This window comes from Balearica regulorum, chromosome 4 (assembly GCF_011004875.1).
Source record: "Balearica regulorum gibbericeps isolate bBalReg1 chromosome 4, bBalReg1.pri, whole genome shotgun sequence".
NCBI classification, from domain to species: Eukaryota; Metazoa; Chordata; class Aves; order Gruiformes; family Gruidae; genus Balearica; species Balearica regulorum.
The window spans coordinates 24,800,055-24,815,093 of NC_046187.1; the positions used below are offsets into that span (position 1 = coordinate 24,800,055).

At 38.6% G+C, this 15,039-nt stretch overlaps 1 protein-coding gene across 1 annotated transcript in view; it reads left to right on the plus strand.

Moving 5' to 3' along the window:
* COL25A1 (collagen type XXV alpha 1 chain) overlaps window positions 1–15,039 on the plus strand; it is a 322,148-nt gene that overhangs the window by 161,834 nt on the left and 145,275 nt on the right. Inside the window, exons 3-4 of the mRNA XM_075751482.1 lie at window positions 1,458–1,502; window positions 3,611–3,618. Of these exons, the coding sequence (XP_075607597.1) occupies window positions 1,458–1,502; window positions 3,611–3,618 (53 nt within the window). The remainder of the gene's footprint in view (window positions 1–1,457; window positions 1,503–3,610; window positions 3,619–15,039) is intronic.

The following is a 15,039-nucleotide window of genomic DNA, read 5'->3' on the forward strand; positions in this document are numbered from 1 at the left end:
ATAATGTTCTGATAGGAATAAACCTCTCTACCTTCTGAGCAAGAGCTGCTGCTCTTTTTTTTTTTTTTTTTAATTTTAAAATCAATATTCCTTTATTTCCCTGGCAAACAAATGCTATTGCACATATAGCAATGTTTCTTTTCAGCATCTTATTCTTTGGAGCCAGATTGCCACAAATATATAATGCAAAGTAAGATTTGGCATTTAAAAGCTGTAGGATGATAGTTCGGATGATTTGTAAAATCTTGTAGCTGTTTAACGTAGCAGACAGTTGCTTAACTATTTGCACAAAACCACCTGTGCACCTAATATCTGTTACAAACGGCGAGATACAGCCACAGCAGAGGTACTTGTGCTCCTGCATGCTTTGCTGCTTTTGGAAATCCCACCTGTGCGCTTGCCTTTCTTCAGCAGCTTTGAGAGTCCCACCTGTGGTTCTCCCTTCAGCGCAGCTGCTGCCTCTCCTCCTAGCTGCACTAGGAGAAGTCCAAATGTACTTTCCTTGCGCCCTCAGGAACAATATGTCAAGGTCACCAAGAAAAGAAGAATGTTGGACCGATGACTGCAGTCTAGAAAGGATGTAGAAGGTTGGCGTGCAGAAATGAGGGACGAAAACAGATTTTATTTTTTCTTTAGAGGCGGCAGCAGACACTGACTACAGTGTGTAAATATTTGTAGAGAACGGACAATGAGTAGTGAAGGATTCCTTAGCAAAAAGCATACAGGGACTAAGCTGCTGTGGTATGGCTAGCAGATAGGAACTGGAAGCTAAGTGTCTGACAACACATACAGTGTTGTTAGCGTTTGGGGGATGGCCAGCCACGTGGTGGTTTCTTCATCTCTTGCATGTTTTCGGATAGAGGCTGGATGCGTTTTCTAGAGGATTTGCTCTTATAAATAAATATTAATCTTTGGGCTTAATACAGGAATAACCGAATGAAATCGAATGTCCTGTGATAAGTTTGGTTTAAGGAGATTGAAGGAATAGTGTAGTAATTCTGAGGAATACAAAGACTTTTTCTGAGAGAAGAAAAGGAACAGTTTCTTCCTGGGGTTTGTGGTGGAAAGCACAAGAAATGATGGGCTCAAGTGCAGCAAGCTGGACAAAAAGAAAAATGTTCTTCTTGTCAGAACAGTGAAATACTGTGGAAAAAATGCCTGTGGAACTTGCAGTCATAATTTAGATGTGGTTAACTTTTTCCTTGAGAAAAACGGATGAACTGGATGACCTTTAATGTTTCTCCCAGCCTTTTTTCTGAGAGCCTATATGTAGTAATGTAGCTGCCAATTTTATCTTCAAATTCCTAAATCTTATTCTGGTTATCTTTTACCCCTGCTCAGCCAAAGTCTCTGGACCTCACGTAATCCATCTGTTTAATGCCCTTACATCCAAACACAAATGATATTCTACATATAATTTCAAGAAAAAAAGTTACAACCCACCATCTTCTTTTTAGGTCCTCCAGGGAAAAGAGGTAAGCGGGGCAGAAGAGGAGAGACTGGTAAGTTTTTGATTTCATAAGATCTATTGCTGTTTGATGTCTGTGTTTTTGTGAAGAAGCACACTCAGCATGCCTTTATTTTTATTTTTATTGCTTGTGTGCTCCGAAAGAGAGTTCCGAAACGTCTCTGGAAAAAATTTGTGAACCTTGGCATACATCTGGTGGCCTTCCAGATAGTTTTCTAGTCTTGGGTATCATTAATTTGTAGGCACGCTTTGTAACGCTTGACATGGTGCCATTGGTATCACATTGGTAATTGCAAAACCCTTTTGGTGTCTTCTCATACTTGTGCAAGTTAGAATAACTCCACGTAAGTCAGTAGCTGGAGTGCTATGAGTTAGTGTCGCATCAGGCCCCCTTGGTTTGAGACGAACAATTTTATAAAGAAATAAAGAGGGAAATAAAATTCCTCATGTTAAGGATGTTGATACTGAGGGAAATAATTTGATGAGTAGACTACTCTATGAAAGAAATTGTCGTTTACTAGAAACAAATAGCAATTAAGTTCTTACGGAAATAAGAAAAACATTTGGCGGTTCGTTACCCTGTACCACCGAGGTTGCTGTTGAGGGAATCCCACTATTGGTGTGGAGCTTGAAATTTCCATTTGAGACTGTGTTGTGAGATGCTGAGCACCTCTTTCTGCTGACGTTCACGGGATCTGGAACTGTGGGTTACCTTGCAGGATTCAGTCTTTCGTAACGGTGAACTTTCTGGAGGCGGCGCAGGAGAAAACGAGCGTTTCTAATCTCCTTGGCTGTCTTGTCTAATCTGCCAGTTAGGAAAACCTTCCAATCAACTTGATCTCTGTAAATCTTATGTAGCCTTTCTTATCTCTGTAAATGATCATTTATCTGGCTCTGAAAAACTATTTCTGTGTTTTCCTGCATCGCAAAACTGAAGCCAAGCACTGCCGCAGGTTAATATAAATCACCTTGGCGTTTCCATTCGGTGTTGGATTAGCATTTACTTCAGAGAAAAATACTGTGGTGCAGAAGGAAATTCTATGGTTGAAGATTGTCTTGCAAATGGTCCAGGCAATTACTTTGCAGGATGCCTGTCGATTCATTTTACATCTCAAATAAACACATATTAAACTATTAATAAAGGAAATTGATCTCTCTCATTTAAAAACAGACCTGCACCTTAAATGCTGTTTTAGAATGTTTACCAGGATAAAGAAATTATGTTAGTTACTGGACAATAAAATCTCATTGTTAAAACCAAAGGGCTGTCAATATTAAAAGCAATCTCAAAGTACAGCTGCTGCTGGTTTATACTCCTTTTGCACTTCACTTTATTCAGAAATTAGAGAGAGGCATAAAAGCTTAATGAAATGCCATTGATTTGGGAGCTGCAGCTGCTCAACTTAATAAGACTGAAATAGTAGATTTGATTTGTGGCCCTTTGATAATGTTTCCAAGCACTGCTGTACAAACGTCTTTGAGTTTCAATAATTGAAAAAGTGTGCAAATATCACTTCATGAAGTGCGACATTTTAATAGGGAGCATTTTATACGTGTGCCTTGAGAAAGGAAGGTGATGAAAAGAAAGTTCAGCACTGTCAGGTGGCCACTGAAACCCCCTCCTCACAGGCAAAGCCGGAAGGCTGGGAGATGCCGGTGCATGTATGTCTTGAGGAGATGCCAAGGTTAAATGCCAAGGGTATTTTGTGCAATTTTGCAGCCAAGCTGTGATCAAATGCCAACTGCTAACTGAAACTGCTGATGTGGCTACATTATGCTTTATGTGGAGTGTGACAAAATGAATTCTAGTCCGTGGCTGGTATTTTTTTGGACTGGCATGAAATTGCATGGAAATGGATGGAGAAACAACTTGCATAAGATTGCATGACTGTAATTGAAGAATCGGTAAGGTAAGCGCATGCATCTAGGCATTAGTCATATTTACAAGTTGCAAACCACAACCAAGGCTGAAAAGTACCTGAATGAGAAAATGTGTGCAGTGTTTTAGCAGTGGTGCTCACTTACAGACCTGAGGCCTTGAGCTTGGCTTCATACATATGTATCTTTCTTTAATAACTCCATAAGCTTACATATTCTTTTTTTCTCTTTTTTTACCCTCTTTCCCTCTCCCCTGCCCCACAGGACCTCCTGTAAGTACAGTGATACATTGTTGGTTCTTCCAGAATCAGGGAGAAATCTGTTAGATCCTGTTATCACCGTGATAAAATGATCGTGTGTCATCAAGAGGGAATTTTGATATTTATACTTATACAGTGTAAACACTCACTGATTATCTTGGAGCTGAATAATTTAATCAGAAGGTTCCTTAAGAAAAAAGTCTCTAAACCAATAAAGCTTTATATTCAGCACTCCAGATAGCAGTTTGGACCACAATTCCATGTAAGTATGTTACGTTCATTTTGCTTATGACTTGATAAGAGATATTTTACTGCGGTGTAAAAATGTGTGAGTATGCTGCATTAAGTCAAAACTTGGTCTCTCTGCCTTTTGCTGGGTAGTAACTTCTGCAGTTATCACAGGCTATTGGGGTACGGGCTCCTTGCTCTTTCGAATTAGGCAGCCTGTCCGTCTCGTTGCAGTGTAATTGTTACTGAAGACACCACGTGCTTGTGTAAAATGAATGTTAAATAATACTATTCAGTTTAGTAAATTGATTGAATCTTGCGCTAATCCCGTTTGTAAGAAAACAGTTGCTCTGTTCTGGGTTTTTTGGGGCTGTTTTCATTTTTGATTTGTTGGGTTTTTGTTTGCTTTGTAGTATATTCCTAGGGTAGATCAGAAGTCTGCCTTGAAGAACGGGACTAAACACATATATCTCAAACATTTGTATTTGTCATGCCATTCATGTGCACCATATGGTGTAAAAGTGTGACCATTAAAACAGTGTTTCTTTTACAGTGTTTGCAGACTTCTAAATATTTTTTTTTTTTCTTTGACAGACATAGTATTTCCACAGTGTTTTCAGGACCAGATTATCTGTCTATTCCATACTACATGCATATTTGAGAATAGTGAATTAATATGTTGAATTTCTGCTGTGACATAATGATTTTGCTGTAAACTGTATATACTGAGCAGTGATACTACATACTACCTACTACCTACTCGAAAGATTTTGACCATGTGCTCAGCCGTTCATAGTGGCAAATTCATTTAACGAGCCATCAATGAAAAGCCAGGCTTAATGCATAATGGTGATGTTTATTTGAAAGAAACACTGGCTTCCCCAATTTCTTTTGCAGTCTTCCCATGAAACACAAAGAACAGCCCTAAATCATGATACGAGTGATTTTCCTGTAGCAAGACAACGTGGCAACAGTTCACTGTGTCTTTGACCAGCTCCCTACTGTTTTCAGATAGGTCCATTTAAAAAAAAAAACAACAACAAAAACCAAAACCAAACCAGTCTAGATCATGGCAATATTAACACAAACCTGAAGTAGCTCCCAAGACTGAATAGTTTTAAGAAACGTCTGACTTAAAATTCCAAGTTTTGTACACAAAACTTACAAGACTTGATCTCGCTGACAGGCAGTCAGGGTTTAAGTTGCTACAAGGCATTTAAAAATGTAACTTCTGTTCCTAATTCACTTTTTATTTTCATAGACACTTACAGTCTGGCTAGGGGCAACTGTTGTGAACTCAGTTATTGTTTTCACCTGGGAGACTGTGGTAATTGTTTTCATTTAAAATAGCAAATATTTGTATATCCCCCATAGCGCTGCATGGAAGTATGTTCTATTTTCCAAGGCTACTGCAGTGCTCTATTTTCCTTCTCCATGACTACTGAGTGTCATATGTGATAACAGTCAAAGACTGGGGCTTTCCTTTTTCATTTTTTTCCTTATGATCTGTTAGACCATTCTCAAATTTCTTGTTTGGCACCTGTGTTCTAGTGGTAGCTCGTGTATCTAATACTTTAGTGCCTAGGCACTAAACCTTTTTTTCTTTTAATCACATATTGCCCTTTGGTCTACATGGATAATTCTCTTCATAACAAAAGGAATTTCACTGAGAATCCAAAGTAGCCAGTAGCCTTTTAATTAGAATGTTTAAGTTAAAACATATAATTTCCATTGCCAAAGCTTCATTTCTACATTGTGTAGTATGTATTTCATATATGTTGGTTTGTAATATCATCACGTATCAACAATTAATATGCAAATTATAATTTGCTAGTAATGTACTCTGCATGTTTTTTGTTATGTCATATGTCATGACTGTGTTGTTAATGTGTGTCATACCATTTCATCTCATTCAACCAGGGTCTACCAGGGCGAAATGGCTATCCGGTAACTCATCATATGTTTATGATAGCTTATATTACTCTAAAATCATGCTGCTGTATTTTGGTTTTGCTCTATTACTGTCAAAAAGACCTTTTTTTTTTTTTTTCTGTTTCTCAGATGCCTACAATATGTAGGATTTTCCTTTAAAAAAAAAAAGCCAGCCAAAAAAATCCCAAACAAAACTTTGATAAGTTTTTAAAGAGAACCTGAGTGTTTATAATGCATAAATACAATGTACTGATTGTTTGACATTATCCATATTTTGTGTTGAGCTTCTGCATTCTTGTATACAAAAATATTTTTTACTCTGATTTTAAAAAACCTCTTTATCAGGGTACTGCATCTCAATTTTCCACATTAGAAAGCCGTATAGTTGCCATATGGGACCTCTAAGTCCTTTCTGTTAACTGTGTCCTGTTTCTCTTGACTGCTTTGTTCAATGCATTTTGAGCAAAGTAAAACGCTATTACAGAAGTCCTAGCAGTTGGCTGCGTTGTCGGTCACGGAGTAATTTTCTGATAATGTATGTAATTTGTTTTTCTATCAGTTTCATTCATATCTTTAGGACTTATTACCTGAAAAAAATTAATATATGAAATAATGCATCTTTCTAAAATCTGTTAATAATGTATTTCTTTCACGTAGTCAGGCAAGCTGATTGCAGTGTCCTATTCAAGAAAAGATGTATATACCTACTGTCACATGTGTATTAGGAACCAAGTGACAACATGTGTTAGCGGACGCATTTCAGAGATAATGCATATGCACACCATAGTGACTGTTAAAGTATAATAAGCACTTGATAGTATAGCGTGGAGGGCCCTCCTGTACTGATTTGCCTCTGTATTTCAGATAAAAGATGCCTAATTTTTCAGTGAATTTTATAAATGTTTTTGTTGGTAGATATAAATTGTATACCTTGAACACCTCCAGGTAGAGGACAATTTCATAGAGTCATGGAAAATCAGAATGGTTTGTGTTGGAAAGGACCTTTATAGATCATCTAGTCACCCCCCTCGCATGGGAAGAGACATCTTTCACTAGATCAGACCGCTCAAAGCCCCATCCAGCCTGGCCTTGAACACTTCCAGGGATGGAGCGTCTACAACTTCTCTTGGTAACCTGCTCCAGTGTCTCACCAAACTCACCGTAAAAAAATTCTTTCTTGTGTCAAATCTAAACCTATCCTTTTTTAGTTTAAAATCATTGCGCCTTGTACTGTCACTACAGGCCTTGGTGAAAAAAAAAAATAAAATCTCCATCTTTCTTCTTATCTCCCTTTATATATTGAAAGGCTGCAATTAGATCTCCCCGGACCCTTCTTTTCTCCAGGCTGAACAATCCCAACTCTCTCAGCCTGTCCTCATAGGAGAGGTGCTCCAGCCCTCTGATCAGCTTCGTGGCCCTCCTCTGGACTCCCTCCAACAGCTCCATGTCTCTCCTGTGCTGGGGCCCCCAGAGCTGGGTGCAGTACTCCAGGTGGGGTCTCACAAGAGCGGAGTAGAGGGGCAGGATCACCTCCCTCGACCTGCTGGTCACACCTCTTTTGATGCAGCCCGTTTCAATGCTTTTCTCTGGGTGTCTTCTGTAGTTGCAGAGTTTACTGAGAAATGTTACCAATGAAACATCACCCAATGCCTGTCTTTACTATTATGACTATTTGAAAGTCAGCTAGTGAGGAACCAACCGTCAGAATCAAGATACCTGCTTGGATATACTGTGAAACCATTATCAGGTTTCAGAACACACGTTCCCATTTCACTTACAGTGCTTAATCTGCTAGGTGAGTGCACAAGCGTGTTGAGGAATAGATGGACTGAAAAGCTTGCTAAAAACCTTTTTTTGGTCATCATCCAGCTATGAGCTACATATACAAAGATTGGGATTTAGCAGACAAAAGACCCGCAGTAACAACAAACCAGCCCTTAGGATCTTAGGTCACGACTTCCGTGGAAATTAAATATCTCTGGTGTTCCTCATTCCAGTTAATGACCTTAACGCACAAGGTAAAGTTTATGTTGTGCAAAGCACAAAAGCCTCATAGATTTAACTTCTTGACCTAACCTGTAAGTCGAGAAAATGAGTGAATGTATTAGTGATGGACTCATGCACGTTTTGAAGGGTCCATGGGGACAGTTTGAGAATATAATTTTCTTTAGAGCCTGAAGGCCCAGTCATTTCTCCTGGTCCAGCTGTTTTCTTGAAGACATTTGTTGTGGGATCTGAAGACAATAAAGGTTCTTGGAAGCCATGTTATTGAAATTGCTGAGTCTAATAGTGGCGTTATTATGGGCAAACTTTAGTCTGAATGCATTTCTCTGTATATGTGCAGCCATCCGTGCGTGCACAGGCAAATCTGTGCCTTCAGTAGTGCTCAGCGCTGATTGAACACTTCTTCCTGCTTGAAAATGGCTGGGAGTAGAATTTGGCTTTGGTTCTTGACAATCGTCACTTGGCTGGCTCTTTCAACCTTTTCAGTTACAGCCATATCCTCCTGCTTTGGATGGGAAATATGTAACAGCAAGTGCAATGCACTTTAAAAGTACTTATACAGTCCTGTGGAGCTCTATGAAAAGGCTGTTAGTGTTTCAAGTTATTTCTCTAGAGTCCTATTTAACTCCTGTAGAAACCTTATTGCTTTAATCTTTATAGGATTTTATAGGATATTCTGTGAGGATAGTGAGGTATATCTGCCACATATAACCTAAAAAAGGTCCCTGCTCAACAGGCCAAAACATAACATTGCAATCTCACAAAAGCTCGTGGCTGTTTTCTCCAAGACATAAGTTTTCATTGTCTGTGTTCATGCTAATTTTAAAGGTATCTTCAGAAATAACAACAACAACAGTGAAAGGAATTACCATGAGAAATCTAAGTTCCTGGGAAGATATGGTACCAAAAGTCAAGAAAATAAGCTGAACTTTTTGCTAATGAGTAACACAGTTATTAAGAGGTTTATAAGACCATGATTAATTGGCTATTATGTAAGGCACCATGAATACCATAAAAAGTGTACACTGGTACAGTTCCTTTTTTTTTCTCATTAAGAGCTTTGTATAACAGTGTGATGAAATTCAGAGTTGTATCTCTTCCGACTTCAGTTTAAAATTAAAATAGGTTTTCACATCTTCTTAAATGAAAGAGAACAAAAGAGTGCACAAACATTAGAGAATGAGAACACAGGTATTTGTTGCAGGGGTTTTGTATGACTGTATAACAGTCTAAATACTGTTAGAACTGGGAAAAAAACCAATAACAACAAAAGAAAAAAAACCCCAACACAACAACCCAGCAGCTTGTGAATGCAGTGAAAAGGCATACACAATCCATACAGTGCACTGCAGGGGAAAAATAATCTTATAAGCAGGTTGAATGGGTAGAAGTTATTTACTGTTTTCCATTGAAAAACTGAAGCAAACTGAGAAAATTTTTCCTATTCTTTCTCCCAAGTTGGGGTACTGATCAAGCTCAACATCCAAGTAAATCATCCTGGAAGTTGTTGCACGTGTGGCCGTAAAGCTGCACTATCTTCAGAATACAGTGTCAGAATATGAAGATGTCTATATAGTATTGCTCCATAAAAGAGGGGATGGGGGAAATTTCCTCAACATCTTTCCATGATGTCACTCTGCAGAGCACCTGATGCATTTACAAGACTTTTAGGAGCCGGGCGCGGGGGAGGTTATGGCTGCTCCAGGTAACCACGTGTCTTGTATTAAATCCTATTTTGCCTAACATCCTTGTTTCACCCTCCAGATACGTAGACAGATTCTTCTCTTGCAGAAAAGGAGGTATCTAAATTGGAGATTGCTCTCCTGTAACTGTAAAATATCATCGCTGGCTCAAAACTGAAATGTAGATCTTTGAAATTTCACCTGTCATTTCATTTAAAATTTTCCTAGCTCTTGAAGGTTTTACTTACCTGTGAATGATGAAGATAAAAAACTGGCAAAGCTTAGGACTACAGGTAGAGATTTTCAATTATTCTTTAGCCTGTTAGAATTCCTTCTAGCTTAGAAAATGTCTTTATCACCACACATCTGATTTTTGCACCCATAAAAATGTGTCCCAATACACCATAAGACAAGCTGTTATCCTGATATGTAAAGAATTTCAGATTGCTGTTAGAAAGCTCTGATTCCCCCTCACCCCCTGTTCTGTTCCTGTATTACTAAAGGCAAAGAGAATTCCAGGTAGAACAGAGAAGTGCTGTGAAGGGTTTGAGTTTGAAGAAATAGGCCGGGTATGGAAGAAAATGAAAATGAAAAATACTGTTGTGAGAAATTGGAAAAAGGTATTTTATTGTCCTGCTGTGTTGCTTTGTCTTTGACCATGCTTTATGTTTCATTTGCTGCTGGGTCTCCAGTTAGAGACTGGGGCTGTGTAGGTAAATGTGCAGTAAGTAGCAGTGTAGCGCAGATTTCCCTCTGCCTTCCTCCGTTCTTCCTTTCCTATCATGAAACTCAAGTGTAATTGCATGGGGTGAATTTCCTGTGCAGTTTGGAAAGAGCACCTTTGTGTAGGGCAAGCATTGAGCTTTCATTCTTTGTTCCGCGCAGCAACCAGGCAAGGCTATGTTTGAGGGCTCCTTTGTATTCATGTCATTAAGCAACCATGACATCTGGCTCTTCTTCCACCTGTTCATTTTTAAGAAGCATTAAGCAGTTGCAAAACCAAACAGAAACACTGATGTGGGTACTTAGGGCAAGTATTCAGGATCAGCAATAACTTTTCAAAAGGTACTGTATATTTTCAGTATGTGTTGTCTGTTTAAAAATGAGAAAACCCAATGGCTTTGTGCATCGGCAGCAGGAGGCTTACCTGCGCGGGAAGGTTACCCTGGAGGTTTTCATCCTCTTGTCTCTGACTCCAATTCCATGCACGTCATTGGAGAGCGCGAGTCTCGGAGAATAATTCTCATCTGTGTGTGAGGTATCAGGACCAATATCTTAGAGGAGCTGCCAGTGATTGGAAGTGCAAGCTGTGAGTGTGACGTTTCAGTAATCTGGCTGTGACCAAGGTTTGGAACAGACCTTGTTTCTGGGAGAGATTCCAAGCCATCTACAGAGCTAGGGGAGCACCAGTTTGATTTTGGAGGTATTTTATATAGTCTTTAAAACTAAGTGACATAAATCAATTTCTAGCAGAAGAAATGAAATACAATTGATGCATAAAGTTTTCTCATTAGCATGTCCTGTGGGATGTCTGCTTTTCCAGTTTATTTCTTCTCTGTTAGTGTTGCTAAAAAAATAATACAAGAATTGCTTGCTTGTTTTCTCCCATTTAGCTGGTTTGATGTGCAAGTCTACCAAAAGTAGGGGTGGGTGTTGGCCGGGCTTTTTGTGTCACTTCAGATATATCTAGCAGTCTTTATTCTGTTGTTATTTTTTAGTGTAAATACAGCATATAATATGTAAAATTAATCCCATCCAAATGCAACTTTTTCAACCTCAGATACTAAGGCAGCTCAGTTGCTGTTGAACAAACATAACTGGAGTAATTAGAAGAAATGAGCAAAGACTGAGAGTTTTTCATCTGTGATTAAGCACAGCCTATGGCAGTATTAAGCGTTTCTGCAACAGCTGTGGTATTTCCAGTAGCTGGTGAGGTCTCCTCTTTTTCACAGTTGTAGTAAAATATAAATGTCTAAGCTCAAGGAGCGGCTATGTTGGTTCCTGACCTTACCCTGAGGATTTGGCTTGGTGATCCTATTGAAGTTTCCCACTCTACAGCATTTCTTTTTTCTCAACATATGTCTTCCCAGACCACCTTTTATTTCTGGCTTTTGACCAAAGTAACGTCTTAAACACATACTGGCAAAACTTTTGCAATAAATTTCAGGTTTTGTGGTGAAGTATTGAAACTATTTCAGTTTTATTTTTTTTTTCTTTTTAAATACTCAGAAAATTCAAAACAACTGGAATCTCAAAAGCCTCTTTGTACTGTGATTTTAATACACTTTTTCTCAGTTCTATATACTTTATCCTTATTTTCAGTCCTGGCAGAGGTGATTGGCTTGGGAGACATCAGTTTTCAGTTGATCCATCTGCCTCAAACGTCTTGCTTATTCTCAGGGAATGGGGAGAATCCTCTGCGCTCTTCAAAGAGATACAGTCGGTCAGCTGTCCATCTCAAAAGGTTGCTGGGTTTATAGATTTCTTTATTCGTAACAATGCACTCCTTCCGCGTTGTTCCAAAAAGTTGCCAGCTGATGACTGTGCTTTAGATTCTGCCGAAAAGGAATGACTGCTCAGGATGAGTACAAATTAAGTTGTTAGACCCTTTTTTCTTATTTCGCCTAACCACTTTCCATTCATACGTTCACCGCAACAAATCGGAACTCCGAATAGTCTTGCCATGGTTCACCAAAACTCTGCACACAAGCCATTTGTCAGGGAGTCTTCCAAGAACCTAATTCGGTTCACACGGAGTGTAATACGATTTCTTTGTATGCTGCGCGCACGTCCTACAGTCCTGTCACAGCAGCTTACGAGGAGAGCTGGACTTCTGTGTTGTGGTCAGGCCAGCAGCTGCAGGAGTAAGAGTTGTGGAGATACGGCATTGAGTTCCACTCTCACGCATGAAGTTAAGCCAGCTTTCTGCAGCTGTAGGCAAAGGATGCTTGCAATCTTTCCCATGGATACATCTGTCAAGTCCAGCACTCGATGGTAGATGTAGCTACTGGAATTGATCGCTCTAAGTGATGGATACCAGGATGACCTGTCTCAAGCCGTACCTGTGTTATATGATGTGAGCCTTGAAAAAAGGTGAACCAGCAGCAGGTCTCTTGCTTAAGTACGAATTTTGCCTTGATATCAAACGGCCCTAACTGCAGTTTTTAACTGCAGCATCAAAAATTGCATTCTGGCCATTAATATTCTGATAGGTAAGAGATAAAGTCCACTCTGTAAAAAAGTGAGTCACACCTTTCTTGCTTGCATTGGTGACCGTCATGTAGCATTGGTTAATAGGCCTATAGTGGCAAGCTGTGTCAAATGGTTTGTCCCTAGAAAATTTCAGTGGCACCACAAAAATCTTCCTAGCAGTCACAACACGGTGAATCAGAATTTCTCGATAATACAATACCAGAATCCTCAACAGTTATGTGGTTCCCAAATACAAGTTTCAATTTAAACAGACACAGCACACACTTTCTGCTAAGCAAGTTAACTACGTAGTATTTCTGTGCAATGAGAACCGGAGGGAGGCTGTAAGAATGTGGTAATTTTTTTTCTTTTTTTTTCAGAAAAATACCGTAGCTGAGGACATACTAATAGTCCTTGGCAAATAAGCTTCCAATTTTTCTTACAAATGGTGGAAGAGTCTCTAAATTCACGTGGCTGGCTGAGTAATAACTGTGGCCTTTGTCATGATGTCAGTCACATTAATACCCTAATTTTTTTTATGACTTTTGGATCTATAAATAATATATAATACAGTTTAGCTATTTAATTTCTTTGTATGCCGATATCTTTACAGTGATTGAAGATAATCATAAAAGTTGACTCGAACAGAAAAGTTTGAAACCTCTTAAGCTTGCAGTTGCTATTAATTTTGCATCAGAGATGACAATTGAAGCTACACATCAGAACATTTTTATTAGCTTCTTCAGTTACCATTTTGAATGAACCATGGGTGAATTCTTTCATCTGTTACACTCACATAATGCTGAGTTCATAAATAAGAGAAGGCAGTGTTTATTTCTGCAGCTCCCTGGAGGATGCTCAGAGTGCCCCAAGCTATTCCATATCTGTGACTGTGATAGTGAAGTAACAACTGCCTCATCTGCAAAAGCCAGCAATATATAAAATATATTTCTACCCTTTTCCTTACTTGCAATTATAAAAAGGAATTGCCATAGATAAGCTAAAGTAGAAACTTCACAGGGTGACTTAAGAAAACTACTTGTGCTGCAATAAATGCCTGCCTATGTAGTATGTTCTGGTTTAAACTCATTAAACTTTATAAATTATTTTAGTCCATTTTCTATATAGAATTACAAATAGGAATGTAAAAAAAATCAGTAGAATAATAAAACAACATTATAATAGCTAACCTTGATGTATCATTAGTAAGACAGACAATTGTTACCATATGCTGGATCTGCCAAGACCCTCTTTAAATTAGCAATTTCCATCTGGGAGGTATGGATATAGAACTCCTGCATTGTAAGATTCCCACATCTCTGCATGGCCGTTTCTAGATGTCAGCGTGTGATGAGAACTGAGCACATAATGCTAGGATACTGTGGGCTGGGGTGAATCAGTGTAGTTTAGATTCACAGCTGACATGAGTTCAAAATGATACAACCCCATATATCTATCAGATAAATACAGAATTAGAGCTGATGGCAGATAGATAGGATAGATGTAATTTAACAATTAAATGTCTTTTTTCAGTATTTTCCTCTAGCTTTAAAAATTACCCTCTTTTCTTTCATAATAAAACATGTATAGATAGAGAAAGGAATTAAGCTGGTTTGTCATTTGTCATTTATGTACATTATTTGTACATAAATTTCTGGTCCGTCTGAGCTACTCCACTGAGTTCAGCTTGGCAGCTAAGCAGGTGCCACGCAGAAGGCCGTAGTTATGATTTTCACGTTTATGCTTTGGCAGATGTAATTAAATGCTTAAACTGTACTTGCCTTGCTTTGGGCATGTCACTTGAAATTTCTGAGTCATTTCCTCACCATGCATAATGTAACTCTCCTGTGTAACAGAAATAGCTTTATTTATGAAACAAACTACCTTGGAGCAAAATGTTGTGTTCCAAATGTTTTCCCGATATATGCATAGATTGGAATTATAATTCTAGGTCTCATTTCTCAAATTGTGTTTGACAATTGCACATGGATGTAGAGCGAGTAGCCGCTGATAGTTAAAAATGCCTCTTACAATTTACCTGAACTATCACTTTCTGACAAGAGATTTTGAGATTCAAAGAAAATGTTAAATCACTTACAGTAGAAATCCTGTCTTTTGTTAGTATTTTTATCTATCACAAATGGGAAGGGAAATCCTAAAGCACACTATAAGAATTCTTAAGTCATCGATTCCTTCATCTTGAAGGAGGGTTGCAAACGTGATGCGTCATTTTCTTTCACGCTGGATTTTTCATTCAGACTTACAACATAGCTGAAAGATATGTAAAACTTTACTACCCATACAGCTCCCAGATGAATATTCCTATGTGGGAGTTTAAGTGTGTTGTTAATCCTAGCTGATGTCGAGGGGTGTAAAATATCATTGAAGAAACTTG